General features: G+C 49.1%; 1 protein-coding gene across 1 annotated transcript in view; it reads left to right on the top strand.

The window, feature by feature from the left end:
* MCCC2 (methylcrotonyl-CoA carboxylase subunit 2) overlaps positions 1-17,692 on the top strand; it is a 115,232-nt gene that overhangs the window by 73,357 nt on the left and 24,183 nt on the right. The window contains exon 13 of the mRNA XM_075326965.1: positions 7,560-7,674. Within this exon, the coding sequence (XP_075183080.1) occupies positions 7,560-7,674 (115 nt within the window). The remainder of the gene's footprint in view (positions 1-7,559; positions 7,675-17,692) is intronic.

The raw sequence follows: 17,692 nt of genomic DNA, 5'->3' as shown, positions 1-17,692 counted from the left end.
GGGGATTTCCTGGCATCCATCGACATCAGAGATGCCTATCTGCATGTGCCAATTGCAGTTTCACACCAGCGTTGGCTACGTTTTGCAATCGGAGAGGAACATTTCCAATTCGTGGCTCTCCCCTTCGGGTTAGCCACGGCCCCTCGAGTATTCACCAAGGTCATGGCAGCAGTGGTTGCGGTTCTGCACCTACAGGGGTTGGTAGTGATTCCTTACCTGGACGACGTTCTAGTCAAGGCTTCATCCAGCGCAGTCTGTCAGCGGAGTGTCTCGCTCACTCTTGCCACTCTAGCCCAATTCGGGTGGATTGTCAATTTTCCCAAATCCACTCTGACTCCGACCCAGAGTCTCGCGTACCTAGGGATGCAGTTCGAGACTCTGCCGGCACTTGTGAAGTTGCCCTTAGTCAAACAGCAGTCCCTCCAACTGGCGGTCCGCTCCCTGCTGAGGCCCGCCGTTATTTCATCAGGCACCTGATGCAGGTGCTGGGTCAGATAGTGGCGTCAATGGAGGCTGTTCCCTTTGCCCAGTTCCATCTGCGTTCACTGCAGCTGGACATTCTCCGCTGTTGGGACAAGCGGCCTTCCTCCTTGCACAGGTTAGTGGCTCTGTCGCCACAGACCAGGAGCTCTCTTCAGTGGTGGCTTCGGCCCCTCTCTCTGTCTCGGGCGCTCCTTCCTGACCCCGTCCTGGGTGATTCTCACCACGGATGCCAGTCTGTCCGGCTGGGGAGCGGTATGTCTCCACCACCGAGCGCAGGGCACTTGGACTCCGTCCGAGTCAGCCCTCTCGATCAATGTGCTGGAAACCAGAGCTGTGCTTCTAGCTCTCCTAACCTTTCACCACCTGTTGGCGGGCAAGCACATCCGAGTCCAGTCAGACAACGCGACAGCAGTTGCCTACATCAATCACCAAGGTGGGACACGCAGCCGCCTGGCAATGTTGGAGGTACAAAGCATCCTTCAATGGACGGAGGACTCCAAGTCCACCATATCCGCAGTCCACATCCCAGGCGTGGAAAACTGGGAGGCAGATTATCTCAGCCGTCAAACCGTGGACAGTGGCGAGTGGTCCCTGCATCCGGCAGTGTTTCAGTCAATCTGCCGCAAGTGGGGCACTCCGGATGTGGACCTAATGGCGTCCCGTCATAACAACAAGGTTCCGGTTTACGTCGCTCGCTCCCACGATCCTCAGGCCTTCGCCGCGGATGCTCTGGTTCAAGACTGGTCCCAGTTTCGTCTGTCCTACGTGTTTCCCCCTCTAGCTCTCTTGCCCAGAGTTCTGCGCAAGATCAGAATGGAGGGCCATCGAGTCATTCTCATTGCTCCGGACTGGCCCAGGCGAGCTTGGTACCCAGACTTGCTCCATCTGTCCGTAGAGGTGCCGTGGCATCTTCCGGACCATCCAGACCTTCTCTCACAAGGTCCGTTTTTCCGCCAGAATTCTGCGGCTCTCAGATTGACGGCGTGGCTCTTGAGTCCTGGATTTTGACGGCTTCTGGTATTCCCCCTGAAGTCATCTCCACTATGACTCGGGCCCGTAAGTCTTCCTCTGCCAAGATCTATCACGGGACTTGGAAGATTTTCCTGTCCTGGTGTCGCTCTTCCGGCCATTCTCCTTGGCCTTTTTCCTTGCCGACCCTTCTGTCTTTTCTACAGTCCGGTCTGCAGCTGGGATTGTCCCTCTCAACTCAACTCTCTCAAGGGACAAGTCTCGGCTCTGTCAGTGCTGTTCCAGCGGCGTATCGCTCGGCTGGCTCAGGTCCGCACCTTCATGCAAGGTGCGTCTCATATCATTCCGCCTTACCGGCCGCACTTGGATCCCTGGGACCTCAATTTGGTTCTCACGGCTTTGCAGAAACCCCCCTTTGAACCTCTTAGGGAGGTGTCTTTGTTTCGTCTTTCACAGAAAGTGGTCTTTCTCGTGGCCATAACTTCCCTCAGGAGAGTCTCTGATTTAGCTGCGCTCTCTTCGGAGTCACCTTTTTTGGTTTTTCATCAAGACAAGGTGGTTCTCCGTCCGACTCCGGACTTTCTCCCTAAGGTGGTTTCTTCTTTCCACCTTAACCAGGACATTACCCTACCTTCCTTTTGTCCGGCTCCTGTTCATCGCTTTGAAAAAGCGTTGCATACTCTGGATCTGGTGCGTGCTCTCCGGTCTATGTGTCTCGCACCGCTGCTCTTAGGCGGTGTACCTCTCTTTTTGTGCTAACCACAGGTCGGCGTAAGGGCCTCTCTGCTTCTAAGCCGACCTTAGCCCGTTGGATCAGGTCCACCATTTCGGAGGCCTACCTGTGTTCTCAGGTGCCTCCCCCGCTGGGGATCAAGGCACACTCGACCAGAGCTGTCGGTGCCTCTTGGGCTTTCAGGCACCAGGCTACGGCTCAGCAAGTCTGTCAGGCTGCCACTTGGACTAGCCTGCATACCTTTTCAAAGCACTACCAAGTGCATGCTCATGCTTCGGCAGATGCGAGCTTGGGCAGACGCATCCTTCAGGCGGCTGTCGCCCACTTGTGAAGTTAGGCTCCGCCTACTTCTCAGTTTTTCTGTTTATTCCCACCCATGGACTGCTTTGAGACGTCCCAATGTCTGGGTCTCCCATAGGAACGATAAAGAAAAAGAGAATTTTGTTTACTTACCGTAAATTCTTTTTCTTATAGTTCCCTATTGGGAGACCCAGCTCCCTCCCTGTTGCCTGTTGGCAGTTTCTTGTTCCACGTGTTATCACCGGCTGTTGTCGTAGACAGAGACTCCGGTTGTTCCGGTTCTTGCTCTGTTTTTACTTGTGGGTGGCTATTCTCCTTCAGCTTGTGCACTAAACTGGCTAGATCTGGTTCTCCAGGGGGTGTATAAGCTCAGAGGGAAGAGCTACACTTTTGAGTGTAGTACTTTGTGTGTCCTCCGGAGGCAGAAGCTATACACCCAATGTCTGGGTCTCCCAATACGGAACTATAAGAAAAAGAATTTACGGTAAGTAAACAAAATTCTCTTTTTTTGGGGGGGGGTTTTCTTTATAATGTACAAACATAGTAGTACATGGATGAACAAAATAAATATGGTGTCTTGTTGTTCATATTGACCCACAGAAAAAGTCAATGACTATGATACCCCACAATTGGCACAACTGTCAGGGTGCACAGGTAGGATCCAAACTTATAATATCAATTGAAGCAGGCATTCCAATATGATCGCTCATAAAGCGTACACCCCCGGCGCCACTGTAGGTGGTGTTTCACTGCTCATCACAGCCCAGCATCTCACGTTCCCTCCTTCGCTGCAGAGCGCCCGCCGCAAGCAGTAGCGACGCTGGGCTGTAATGAGTGGTGAAACTCCACCCACTGCCCAGTCACTTAGGAAGACTGGGGCCGCTTCGGTGATGTTGGGTCAACTGGAAGTAGACGTAACCTCACCGACTCTTAGGGTAAGTTCACACAGTGCGTTTTTCGCTGCGTTTTTGCACGTTTTTTGGGTGAGGTTTTGCACAGAAAACTGCGTGACTTTGCTTCCCTAGCAAAGTCTATGAGTTTTATTTTTTGCTGTCTGCACACAGCGTTTTTTTTTAGCTGCGTTTTTTTTGGTGCCCACAAAAACGCAGCATGTCAATTATTTTTGCGTTTTTCACTGTGGTTTCCACCCATTGAGTTAAATGAGATGTTGAAAAACGCAAATTGCAAATATAGCTGCATTTTCGTTTCTATGACTAAAAATGCAGCAAGGGGTGGGTAGTAAAGTGACGTGTACAGGAAGAGGATTCCTTCTGTCAGTAAACACAGAAGCGTGAATCCTCCCGGTACCGCCATCACTGCTTCAATCTCCCGTCCTGCGCTATGTCTGCTCCTGTGCAGCACCATGGCCGGGCAGGAGATGGAAGCAGCTGTGAAATCAAAAGTGAACAGTAGAAAAAAAGTCATACTCACCTGTCAGCAGTCTCCCGATGCAATGTCCGCTCCCAGCTCCTCTCCTGGTACGTCCACCCCCGCTCTGGCTGTGTGCCGATTCCCGGTCACGTCCGATAGCTGCAGGACCTGGAGGTGGATCACCTGATGCGGCACCTGACACATCAGCTGATCATAAGTCTCGCGGTGACGCCGGCTTTTTACTGTCTGGCCGGCCTAAACGATCAGCTGATGCCGTCAGGAGACCGCTTCACTGATTACCGGCAGCTCCTGCAGCGATCGGACGGGAGTCAGCACAAACATGTGTATTATTATTTTTTTTTGGCACCGATGCATCTGCTGATTGTATAAAAGCTGTTTATACAATCAGCTGATGTGTGATGTGATTCACATCCTTGAACCTGACACATGATCTGATCGCTTTGCCTTCCAGCAAACCGATCAGATGATATTGGATCCGGATTGGACGGCGTGGGACACTTGACCCTGGATTACTGCGGAGGGGGGTGGGGGGAGGGTTCTTTATTTCAATAAAGATGGAGTCACTAACTGTGTGGTGTTTTATTTCTAATAAAAATATAATTGTGTTTTGTTTTTTTTATCTTTACTAGAAATTCATGATGGCCATGTCTAATATTGGCGTGACACCATGAATTTCGGGCTTAGGGCCAGGTGATAATATACAGCTAGCCCTGACCCCATTATTACCCAGCGAGCCATCCGGCATCAGGGTAGCTGGAAGAGTTAGATACAGCGCCAAAAGATGGCGCTTCTATGAAAGCGCCATTTTCTGGGGTGGCTGCGGACTGCAATTTGCAGCGGGGGTACCCTGGGCATCCTGCACTGCGGATTCCAATCCCCAGCTGCCTAGTTGTACCTGGCTGGACTCAAAAATTGGGCAAAGCCCACGTTTTGTTTTTTTTTTTTTTTAAATTATTTCATGAAATAAAAAAAAAAAGGACTTCCCTATATTTTCGGTTCCCAGCCGGGTACAAATAGGCAGCTGGAGGTTGGGGGCAGCCGTACCTGCCTGCTGTACCTGGCTAGCCTACAAAAATATGGCGAAGCCCACGTCATTATTTCGGGGGGCAAGTGGACCGCAATAGTGCTGCTCACAGGCAGAATTTACTACACAAGGTATTTGAGAAGCATTCTTTATAAGCTTTAGACCCTGTGCCCACGGGAGAAAATACCTGTGGATTTTAATGCGGAAAACCTGCATCTTTTCTGGATTTTGCAGGTTTGCGCAAGTACACGGACTCATCAGGTTATCCTATGTGATTTGGTGTGTGCTGTTTTAATGCTGCGGATTTTGCACCTGCGGAATTTCCGCTGCCGCAAAGAACTGCATGTCCATTATTCCTGCCTTTCTACTATGGAGATACAGGGGGGGAAATCCGCAGGAATAACGGACAAATTCCGCACATTTTCCACAGCAATTCTGCATGAAATCTGCATAAATGGATAGCTGCAGATTCCGGAGAGCTACTGGGTGACCCCATGGAAATACCTGCTGAAAAATCCGCGTGTATTTTCTCCCGTGGGCACAGGGCTTTACATCGATGTATGGCCATTAATGCTGAGTAGTAGACCACCCCATTAATCCATTTTCTGAAATAAGAGTACAGAGTGATTTATCCTCCTTCTACTTGTGGGTTGTGTATAACCCCTTCACCGTGTACTCGCACATAGACTGAGTGCACACTAATTTCTTTACTTCATGAAAATAAATGGTCTTGGGTTACATAAAGGCATTTTAAAGTTCTTGTTATGTAAAATAAGACGGCAGATTTCACTTTTTAAATTCAAAAAGCAGATTTTTGTTCTCTGCAAGCCTTGATTTTTATAAAGATATATAAAATATCGACATCGACCCGAGGGCTATTAATTGACTCTACAGTCTGCACATGTTGAACTTTTATTTTAAGGAGGTGTGAAGTATCTAATTTTCGCTCTGAGTCACACTTTTAGCCACTTATATAAATTTTACACAAAAATTTTTTTAGTAATTTCTACATCTCAAAAGTGTGAAAATTGTCCTGGCTACCAGAAGCGCAAAATGTCGAGAGACCCCTCATATGAGAGGGTTAAGACTTATGTGTTCAGCAGAGACGAGCTGCCGGACAATTATTGGTTCATATCGGGGGTCACTTTCTAATGTCTTCTCCGGTGAACTAAACTATGATTTAAATTTCCCCTCAGATTCATTGCCTTCATTATTACAGTTTGTAAAGTAAAAAAAAAAAAATATATATATATATATAATGTATGTATGTATGTATGTATGTATGTATGTATGTATATGTGTATGTATGTATGTATATATATATATGTATATATATATATATATGTGTATATATATATATGTATATATATATATGTGTGTATATATATATATATATATGTATATATATATATATATATATATATATATATATATATATATATATATATATATATATATATATATATTGTGAGGCAGTGACAGGGGTAATATTTGAACACCGCAATGTGTCTCCCAGAATGTGTCTGGAAACCCTCTGAGTTTGCTATAGCTATTACGGGGAGTATAGCACAAAGGGTAACAGGGAGACAGATCCCTCCTCCCAGTCCAGGTTTTGTAGCAATCCTCATGTCCAGCATTTTCGTTTAAATCTGGCAGAGCACATCAGGGTATGTCTCAGTTGAGATCCAGGCTTGTGGAAGCAAACACAAGCTGTGTGAGCTGAGCTGGCTCTGTGTGGAGTGAATACAGGCCAAGAGTGTGAGCCTAGGAGAACCCTAAGGTAACAAGACTTTTTATACAAAGGATTTGTCTATATGCACCGGCTGTGCTCCGGAAGAGACTTTGACTGTGGGAAATTGGATCTATTTATGCTGAAACAATAAATAGACTGTTGGTTTGAACACGCTGCTGCCTCACGTTTTTGCCCAAGCAACACTGCTACCTCACAATAATATATATATATATATAAAGACCTGGAGACTGTCATGTACATATTGGTGCCATAATGTGGAACTTTGGGGGGTTTTTGTGTTTGCATATGACCATCTTTATTACGTACCACTTTTGTGCACTGGCTGCTATATCACCCACCGAATATTCCTATTAAATATCCAGGAAAGCGCCCATTGTATGCAGAACCAGGCTTTGTTGATCAGCTGAGAGAAATCAACAGACCACCACTTTGCCTATTATACTTAAAGGGAATCTGTCAGCAGGTTTTGCTATGTACTCAGGGAGCATCATAATGTAGGGCTGGTACTGTGATTCCAGTCTTACTGAACTTCTTGGTGTAGTTTGGATAGAATCCCGGTTTTCCCTACTGTACATGTAGCAGTTCTCAGAATGCTGTGCTGTGCCTGACCCTGCCTACACCACTGATTGACAGCTTCCTGAACACACTGTACATTGTAAGCAAGCGGCCAATCAGTGTTGGAGGTGTGGTTACACAGATTAGCATTTTTGACCTAGTCCTGCTGATAATCTCCTGCTGATAAAAAAATTATTGTATTCGATCTACAGCAGGTAGCATAATAAATGACACATCCCTGGAATTTCGCTGACTGCCTTTACAATATGGTGCCTTCAGATGAAATGGCAAAAATCTGGTAACCGATTCCCTTTAATAAATGTAACCTATTTTTTTTATTCTTATTTCAGCCCGAGGTTCCTTTATATGTGGCCCAATGCTCGGATATCTGTAATGGGAGGGGAACAAGCTGCTACTGTATTAGCCACAATCGCTAAAGACCAGAAAGCACGGGAGGGGAAATCGGTAAGAAGCTCAATATATTTGTGTTAAAATCCTATTAATGTGACTTAATATTTCCCTCTTCTATACAATAAGAAGGATATATCCATCATAACTGGAGTATTGGAGTATGTCCACCTCTGTAAGTGACATATCTGTCATGATGACCTCTCCTCTACTGCTGACCGATTTTAAGACAGCCGGGTAACAGCCACAACGTCTGGCTCTGAAACTGTGTCTGACACCAGCTGTTCAATTCTTCAATGTTTGTTAGCGACCGTGCCATTTTAAAGTGTCAGAGGGAGTTTCCTCTATCAGTTTTGGCCCTCTGCGGTGCAATTATAGGGTGCCATTATGTTACCATGGTGACTGAGAGCCGAACACTGGCCCCTGCCACTGGTTTCTACCTACGAGGCTATACAAAGGTGTACCCTAATGGGTAGTTTATTAGTTGTCTGGATAACACCACTATATATACCAAAGCACTATGCAAACTTCTTTCTAGTTTGAGACCCTCAAATATATTGGACAGTAAATGTTAACGTTTGTCAATAAATTACAGTGGAACCTCGCTTAACGAGAAACGCAGTTAACAAGAATTTCGCTTAACCAGTAAAACTTTCTGTAAATTTCTAACTCTGTTTACGAGAAAGCTTTGCTGTACGAGCAAAATCCTCACCGCACACACTTCCATCCACCGCGCTCTGACCCGCACTTGCAGTCCACACAAACACACACAAGCACGCACAAAACACAAACAAACACGCACACACATACAGTATTATGCTCACCTTACCTTCTGTTCCATCACCGGTCTCATGGTTCTTGTAGTTTGCCGGCTCATCGCGACGAGGGAGGAATCCTCGCAGCGAACTACAAGACCCAGGAGGCCGGCGATGGAACTGAAGGTAAGGTGAGCATAATATGTGTACCTTCAGTTCCTTCGCCGGCCTCCTGGGTCCTGTAGTTCGCCGCTCCAGGATGTGTATCGGCAAGCATGGCGACGAGGCAGGAACTTCGGCTGTCAGACGCTACTCAAAGGCAGCGCGCTGGCCAATCAAAGGCAAGCGGCTTCTGCCTCTGACGTCAGCGCTCTGGGTGCAGAAGTTCCGCCCTCGTCGTGATGGTAACCCGATACACAGCCCGTACCAGCGAACAGCAAGTTCCAGGAGATCGGCGAGGAAACGGAAGGTAAGGTGAGCATAGTGTTTGTGTTTGTGCGCGTGTGTGTTTGTGCGCGTGTGTGTTTGTGCGCGTGTGTGTTTGTGCGCGTGTGTGTTTGTGCGCGTGTGGAATGGCACAATAGGGGACCAGTATGGGACATTTTTAACAAGTTGTGGAACGAATTGTCTACTTGTAATGATTTCCTATGGGAAATCTTGCTTTGCTGAATGAGTAACTTGGTTAACAAGCACAGTCCCAGAACGGATTGTTCTCGTTAACCAAGGTTCCACTGTATATGTACTCCAAAATTGTATCCTACAACTACAACTCATACCGTAAAAAAAACAAACTCCAATAGAGCTGCCTTGGAGAACAAATTATGGCCCTTTAAAACATGTTTTAAAGGGAACCTGTCAGGTCCAATATACACCCAGAGCCACGAGCAGTTCTGGGTGCATATTGCTAATCCCTGCCTAACCGTCCCTGTATCTAGTAGCATAGATAAAGGAATCTTTAGAAAAAGTATTTCTAAAGATCCTTTATGATATGCTAATGTGCCCAGGGACAAGTCGTAAGGGCGTTAGTTCCTGCGCTCATTCCACCCTCTTAGTATGTTAGTACACCCACAGGGGCGTGCTAGCAAAATATTTAATGCAGCCTCAACAACAATGATGTGTGTACCTGTGTCCGAAGTCCCCGCACTTCCGGTCATGCGCACTAGACCTTTCTGAAGTCGGAACGTGTACACCCGGTTTTATTCTGCACTTTATAATGCACCGGAAGAGGCCGGCATTCAGAAGAGCGTTCACAGGTACTCCGCTGGTGATGCTGCATTGAATAGCATGTTAGCACGTCCCTGTGGGGTGTACTAACATGCTAAGAGGGCGGAATGAACGCAGGAACTAGTTTGCGCTCATTAGCATATCATAAAGGATCTTTAGAAATACTTTTTCTAAAGATCCCTTTATCTATGCTACTAGATACAGGGACTGTTAGCCAGGGATTAGCAATATGTACCCAGAGCTGCTCCTGGTTCTGGGTGCATATTACACCTGACAGGTTCACTTTAATCGGAGAAAAAAAAAAAACCCTTAGACAATCCTATACGTTATCTCTGCATTCATACCGACCCGTAGAATAATGTGATACTAAATTGATAATTTACTGCACGGTAAACTGCAAAAAAAGTGCAATTAACACTAGGGAATTTGATTTTCTTCAGCGCTCCATTGGGAGACCCAGACGATTGGGTGTATAGCACTGCCTCCGGAGGCCACACAAAGCAATTACACTAAAAAGTGTAAGGCCCCTCCCCTTCTGGCTATACACCCCCAGTGGGATCACTGGCTCACCAGTTTTCTGCTTTGTGCGAAGGAGGTCAGACATCCACGCATAGCTCCACTGTTTAGTCAGCAGTAGCTGCTGACTATATCGGATGGAAGAAAAGAGGGCCCATATGGGGCCCCCAGCATGCTCCCTTCTCACCCCACTTGTGGTTTGTAAGGTTGAGGTACCCATTGCGGGTACGGAGGCTGGAGCCCACATGCTGTTTTTCCTTCCCCATCCCCCTGAAGGGCTCTGAGGAAGTGGGATCTTACCGGCCACCAAGCCCTGAGGCCGGGCTCCATCCACAGACCCATAGAACCTGCTGGATGTGGAGCGGGAGTGCCGTTCAGGGACAAGGCCCTGCAACTTTCAGGTACTCTGTGTCCCCGTATGGCAGGCCACGCACACCCCAGGCTTGCTGGGTGTGCTAGTGCGCCGGGGACTGTAGCGCTGTGCGCTGGGCTTATAGTCCCCGCAGATTACTGGGGGACTTTATGTGTGTGGATCGCCGCGCCGACCGCCCCTGGAGCGGCGGCGCAGCTGCGACTTGTAGTGCGCCGGGGACGCGCCGACCGCGCTTTTACGGCGGCGGCGCTTCTAACTTTAGTCCCCGGCTTTCTGCGGCCTAGCTCCGCTTCGTTAACGCCCCCCACCCTGTCAATCAGGGTAGGGGAGAGACGTTGTTCAATCGGCAGCGCCGAGGGCTGGAGCACGATTTACATGCTCCAGCCCTCTCACTGAGCACAGTAGGACACAGGCTTCGCGCTTTTTCTCTGTGCACGCCCTAGGCCCGCCCCCAGGCTTGCAGCTCCCCAGGACGCCGGCAGCCATTATACACATGCAGTCTGGCTGGAGAACGGACGCAGGCTCTGGGGGACCCAGGCTAGGGGTTTCTGGCGACCACACACCCGCGCTAAGCGGGCGGTAAGCAGCACATACGTGCGGCCCCACTAGTGCCACAGTGTTATATTTTTCGCTGTACCATAGACACTGCTGTGTCTAGATATATTTATATACTGCACTGTAAGGTCGCTTCTTGGCTGTACACCCTATATTGCTTTGAGGAGACAACAGCATGTCATCCGCAAAACGCAAGGGTGCCAAGGCACGGGCTGTATACACTGTTTGTACAGCATGTGGGGCTAATCTACCAGCAGGCTCCAACGACTCTCATTGTGTGCAATGTTCAGTCCCAGTGGCACTTCGTCAGCCAGAGCCTATTGTGGTGGTAGCCCAGGCAGAGGCGCCTGTGAACCCTGCCCCGGTGACGGGGACAGAATTTGCAGTCTTTGCTGATAAAATGTCTGTGACTATGACAAAAATCCTGGAGACCTTGCAGTCCAGGCCAGTTGCTCAGACCATAGACACTGCTGTGTCTATGTTCCCCGGTCCCCCTCAGTTGGAACTAATCCGTACTTCAAGGGGGTCCCAGGCATCACAGGCTGAGGGCTCTGACTCCGATGACAGTCCCAGTCCGCCTAAGCGAGCTCGCTGGGAGAGACCCTCCACGTCATCACGCGGATCAGGGTCTCAGCGAGAAGGGTCCCTATATGAGGGTTCAGAGGTGGGTGATCAGGAGTCTTGTCCTGACGCCGCACTCAATTTGGATACGCCAGATGGTGACGCCATGGTAAATGACCTTATAGCGGCCATCAATAGGCTGTTGGATATTTCTCCCCCAGCCCCTTCTGCAGACAGCAGGAGAAATTCCATTTTCTGTATCCCAAGCGTAAATTGAGTACTTTTCTGGACCACTCTGACTTCAGAGAATCCATCCAGAAACACAATACTTATCCGGACAAGCGTTTTTCTAAACGGCTTAAGGATACACGTTATCCTTTTCCCCCTGACGTGGTCAAACGCTGGACCCAGTGTCCAAAAGTAGACCCTCCAATATCCAGGCTTGCAGCTAGATCCATAGTTGCAGTGGAGGATGGGGCTTCACTTAAAGATGCCAATGACAGACAGATGGACCTTTGGTTGAAATCTGTCTATGAAGCTATCGGCGCGTCGTTTGCTCCAGCATTCGCGGCCGTGTGGGCGCTCCAAGCTATTTCAGCTGGTCTGGCACAGGTGGACTCTCTCATACGTCCAGCAGTGCCGCAAGTGGCGTCCCTAACTACGCAAATGTCTGCGTTTGCGACCTACGCTATCAATGCGGTACTGGACTCTACGAGCCGTACCTCAATGCCATCCGCCAACTCTGTAGTTTTGCGCAGAGCCTTGTGGTTAAAGGAATGGAAAGCAGATTCTGCTTCTAAAAAATGTTTAACCAGCTTGCCATTATCTGGAGACAGACTGTTTGGTGAGCAATTGGCGAAAATCATTAAACAGTCCAAAGGTAAGGACTCCTCCTTACCCCAGCCCAGATCAAGCAAACCTCCACAGAGGAAGTGGCAGTCAAAGTTTCGGTCCTTTCGAGGCTCGGGCAAGCCCCAATTCTCCTCGTCCAAAGGGACTCAGAAAGAGCAAAGGAGCTCTGATTCCTGGCGGGCTCACTCACGCCCCAAGAAAGCAACCGGAGGTACCGCTTCCAAGGCGGCTGCCTCATGACTTTCGGCCGCCTCCCTCCGCATCCTCGGTCGGTGGCAGGCTCTCCCGCTTTTGCGACATTTGGCTGCCACAGGTCAAAGACCGGTGGGTAACAGACATTTTGTCTCACGGGTACAGGATAGAGTTCAGTACTCGGCCCCCGCCTCGGTTCTTCAGAACTTCCCCACATCCCGACCGAGCAGATGCCCTTCTGCAGGCGGTGAATTCTCTAAGAGCAGAAGGAGTGGTGGTCCCTGTTCCTCTTCAGGAACGAGGTCAAGGTTTTTACTCCAATCTCTTTGTGGTGCCAAAAAAGGACGGCTCATTCCGTCCTGTTCTGGACCTAAAACTGCTCAACAAGCATGTGAACGCCAGGCGGTTCCGGATGGAATCCCTCCGCTCAGTCATTGCCTCAATGTCTCAAGGAGATTTCCTAGCATCAATAGACATCAAAGATGCTTATCTCCACGTGCCGATTGCTACAGAGCACCAACGTTTTCTACGCTTCGTGATAGGAGACGACCATCTTCAGTTCGTAGCTCTGCCATTTGGTCTGGCGACAGCCCCACGGGTGTTCACCAAGGTCATGGCGGCAGTGGTAGCAGTCTTGCACTCTCAGGGACACTCTGTGATCCCTTACTTGGACGATCTACTTGTCAAGGCACCCTCTCAGGAGGCATGCCAACTCAGCCTGAATGTTGCACTGGAGACTCTCCAGACGTTCGGGTGGATCATCAACTTCTCAAAGTCAAATCTGTCACCGACCCAATCACTAACGTATCTTGGCATGGAGTTTCATACTCTCTCAGCGATAGTGAAGCTTCCGCTGGACAAGCAGAGGTCACTACAGACTGGGGTGCAGGCTCTCCTTCAAAGTCAGTCGCACTCCTTAAGACGCCTCATGCACTTCCTCGGGAAGATGGTGGCGGCAATGGAAGCGGTTCCGTTTGCGCAGTTTCATCTGCGCCCACTTCAATGGGACATTCTCCGCCAATGGGACGGGAAGTCAACATCCCTGGACAGGAAAGTCTCCCTTTCCCAGACGGCCAAGGACTCTCTGCAGTGGTGGCTTCTTCCCACCTCATTATCACAGGGAAGATCCTTCCTACCACCGTCTTGGGCGGTGGTCACGACAGACGCGAGTCTGTCAGGGTGGGGAGCAGTTTTTCTCCACCACAGGGCTCAGGGTACGTGGACTCAGCAGGAGTCCACCCTTCAGATCAATGTTCTGGAAATCAGAGCAGTGTATCTTGCCCTACTAGCCTTCCAGCAGTGGCTGGAAGGAAGGCAGATCCGAATTCAGTCGGACAACTCCACAGCGGTGGCATACATCAACCACCAAGGGGGGACACGCAGTCGGCAAGCCTTCCAGGAAGTCCGGTGGATTCTGATGTGGGTGGAAGCCACGGCCTCCACCATATCCGCAGTTCACATCCCCGGCGTAGAAAACTGGGAAGCAGACTTCCTCAGTCGCCAGGGCATGGACGCAGGGGAATGGTCCCTTCACCCAGACGTGTTTCAGGAAATCTGTCGCCGATGGGGAAGGCCGGACGTCGACCTCATGGCGTCCCGGCACAACAACAAGGTCCCAACCTTCATGGCACGGTCTCGCGATCAAAGAGCGCTGGCGGCAGACGCCCTAGTGCAAGATTGGTCGCAGTTCCGGCTCCCTTATGTGTTTCCACCTCTGGCACTCTTGCCCAGAGTGCTACGCAAGATCAGATCCGATTGCAGCCGCGTCATACTCGTCGCCCCAGACTGGCCGAGGAGGGCGTGGTATCCGGATCTGTGGCAGCTCACGGTCGGCCAACCGTGGGCACTACCAGACCGACCAGACTTACTGTCCCAAGGGCCGTTTTTCCATCGGAATTCTGCGGCCCTGAACCTGACTGTGTGGCCATTGAGTCCTGGATCCTAGCGTCTTCAGGATTGTCCCAAGGGGTCGTTGCCACCATGAGACAGGCTAGGAAGCCCACGTCCGCTAAGATCTACCACAGAACGTGGAGGATATTCTTATCCTGGTGCTCTGCTCAGGGAGTGTCTCCCTGGCCATTTGCATTGCCTACCTTTCTTTCTTTCCTGCAATCTGGGTTAGAAAAAGGTTTGTCGCTCGGCTCCCTTAAAGGTCAGGTCTCGGCGCTATCCGTCTTTTTTCAGAGGCGTTTGGCACGCCTTCCTAAGGTGCGCACGTTCCTACAGGGGGTTTGCCATATCGTACCCCCGTACAAGCGGCCGTTAGATCCATGGGATCTGAACAGGGTACTAGTTGCCCTCCAGAAGCCGCCCTTCGAGCCTCTGAGGGAGGTTTCACTTTCTAGACTATCACAGAAAGTGGCTTTTCTGGTAGCGATCACATCTCTTCGGAGAGTGTCTGAGCTGGCAGCGCTATCATCCAAGGCTCCCTTCCTGGTCTTCCACCAGGACAAGGTAGTGCTGCGCCCCATTCAGGAGTTTCTCCCGAAGGTGGTATCCTCTTTTCATCTTAATCAGGATATCTCTTTGCCTTCGTTTTGTCCTCATGCAGTTCATCGGTATGAGAAGGATTTACATTTGTTGGATCTGGTGAGAGCACTCAGAATCTACATTTCCCGCACGGCGCCCTGGCGCCGTTCGGATGCACTCTTTGTCCTTGTCGCTGGTAAGCGCAAAGGGTCGCAGGCTTCTAAGGCCACCCTGGCTCGATGGATCAAAGAACCAATTCTTGAAGCCTACCGTTCTGCTGGGCTTCCGGTTCCATCAGGGCTGAAGGCCCATTCTACCAGAGCCGTGGGTGCGTCCTGGGCATTGCGACACCAGGCTACGGCTCAACAGGTGTGCCAGGCAGCTACCTGGTCGAGTCTGCACACTTTCACCAAACATTATCAGGTGCATACCTATGCTTCGGCGGACGCCAGCCTAGGTAGAAGAGTCCTGCAGGCGGCAGTTGCCTCCATATAGGGGAGGGCTGTCTTGCAGCTCTAACATGAGGTATTCTTTACCCACCCAGGGACAGCTTTTGGACGTCCCAATCGTCTGGGTCTCCCAATGGAGCGCCGAAGAAGAAGGGAATTTTGTTACTTACCGTAAATTCCTTTTCTTCTAGCTCCTATTGGGAGACCCAGCACCCGCCCTGTTGTCCTTCGGGATTTTTGGTTGTTTTTCGGGTACACATGTTGTTCATGTTGAACGGTTTTCAGTTCTCCGAGGTTACTTCGGAGTGAATTTGTTTAAACCAGTTATTGGCTTTCCTCCTTCTTGCTTTTGCACTAAAACTGGTGAGCCAGTGATCCCACTGGGGGTGTATAGCCAGAAGGGGAGGGGCCTTACACTTTTTAGTGTAATTGCTTTGTGTGGCCTCCGGAGGCAGTGCTATACACCCAATCGTCTGGGTCTCCCAATAGGAGCTAGAAGAAAAGGAATTTACGGTAAGTAACAAAATTCCCTTCTTTTTATTTTTTTTGCATTACTTCACCCCAGAAATTGATAAAAACTAAGTGAAGTAAAGGGTATTGAATAAAGTATCGTCATTAAGCACAATGTCTACAAGTATGAGGAGTGTGTTGCAGAAGGTCTTTACTAGGCGTCTTACCAAGTAAAGCTGACCTCCGCCTCCTGCCTTCTCTTCAGCTTGTGGCTTCTACATGACTGAACTTTAAGGAGCAATTCCAGGCTTTCAGGAGCCTTTTATTAGTGAATGATCCGGACTTCATAAAGTTATGTATATATCCATTTGTAGAAATGTCCTCTGAGCTGAAGGATCTCAACAAGCCAAGTCTTTAAAGGGAATGTATCGTCAAAAAAAAAAAAAAACTGAAAAAATGTAAAGTAGTAATGTTTAAATGTTTTGTTTAAATATTATTATTTTTTTTTTTTAATTGTGCAAAATATAAAAAAAAAAAATTAAAAAGTTTTGATATTTTCCACTGTTAAACACTAGGGGGAGCAGCTTCTAAAATCCTACAGAAATTCCACTGTATAAAAAGCTCAGATTACAGCCTGCCGTAAAGTGGGCGGAGTCTGCTCTCCTGTGTGTGATGGCACGCCTCCCCCCTCCTAATCTGAGTGTTTACAACAGATAACAGAGAATGACATGTAGGGACACAGTGCACAGCCATTTTCCTGGTGACCAGAAATGTCTAAAGTGTCACCAAGGACAGCAGGAGTATCACACAGGATAGGATGAGATACACGGCTCAGCAGACAGTATCACCCAGGAGAGGATTAGATACACAGCTCAGCAGACAGTATCACACAGGATAGAATTAGATACACGGCTCAGCAGACAGTATCACACAGGAGAGAATTAGATACACAGCTCAGCAGACAGTATCACACAGGAGAGGATTAGATAAACAGCCGTGCAGACAGTATCACACGACAGGATTAGATACACAGCTCATCAGACCGTATAACACGATAGGATTAGATACACAGCCCTGCAGACAGTATCACACAGGATAGGATTAGATACACAGCTCAGCAGACAGTATTACACGATGGGATTAGATACACAGCTTTGCAGACATCACACAGGATAGGATTAGATACACAGCTCAGCAGACAGTATCACACAATAGGATTAAGGCCCCGTCACACTAAGCAACATCGCTAGCAACATCGCTGGTAACGAACAACTTTTGTGACGTTGCTAGCGATGTTGCTGTGTGTGACATCCAGCAACAACCTGGCCCCTGCTGTGAGGTCGTTGGTTGTTGCTGAATGTCCTGGGCCATTTTTTAGTTGTTGCTGTCCTGCTGTGAAGCACAGATCGCTGTGTGTGACAGCGAGACAGCAACAACTAATGTGCAGTGAGCAGGGAGCCAGCTTCTGCTGAGGCTGGTAACTAATGTAAACATCGGGTAACCAAGAAGCCCTGTCCTTGGTTACCCGATATTTACCTTTGATACCAGCCTCCTCCGCTCTCACTGCCTGTGCTGCCGGCTCCTGCTCTGTGCACATGTAGCTGCAGCACACATCAGGCAATTAACCCGATGTGTGCTGTAACTAGGAGAGCAAGGAGCCAGCACTAAGCAGTGTGCGC

The sequence above is a fragment of the Anomaloglossus baeobatrachus genome, chromosome 1, assembly GCF_048569485.1.
Source record: "Anomaloglossus baeobatrachus isolate aAnoBae1 chromosome 1, aAnoBae1.hap1, whole genome shotgun sequence".
Taxonomy (NCBI): Eukaryota; Metazoa; Chordata; class Amphibia; order Anura; family Aromobatidae; genus Anomaloglossus; species Anomaloglossus baeobatrachus.
Note: the sequence above shows the minus strand (reverse complement) of the source record. Positions and strands in the feature narration are given on the sequence as shown.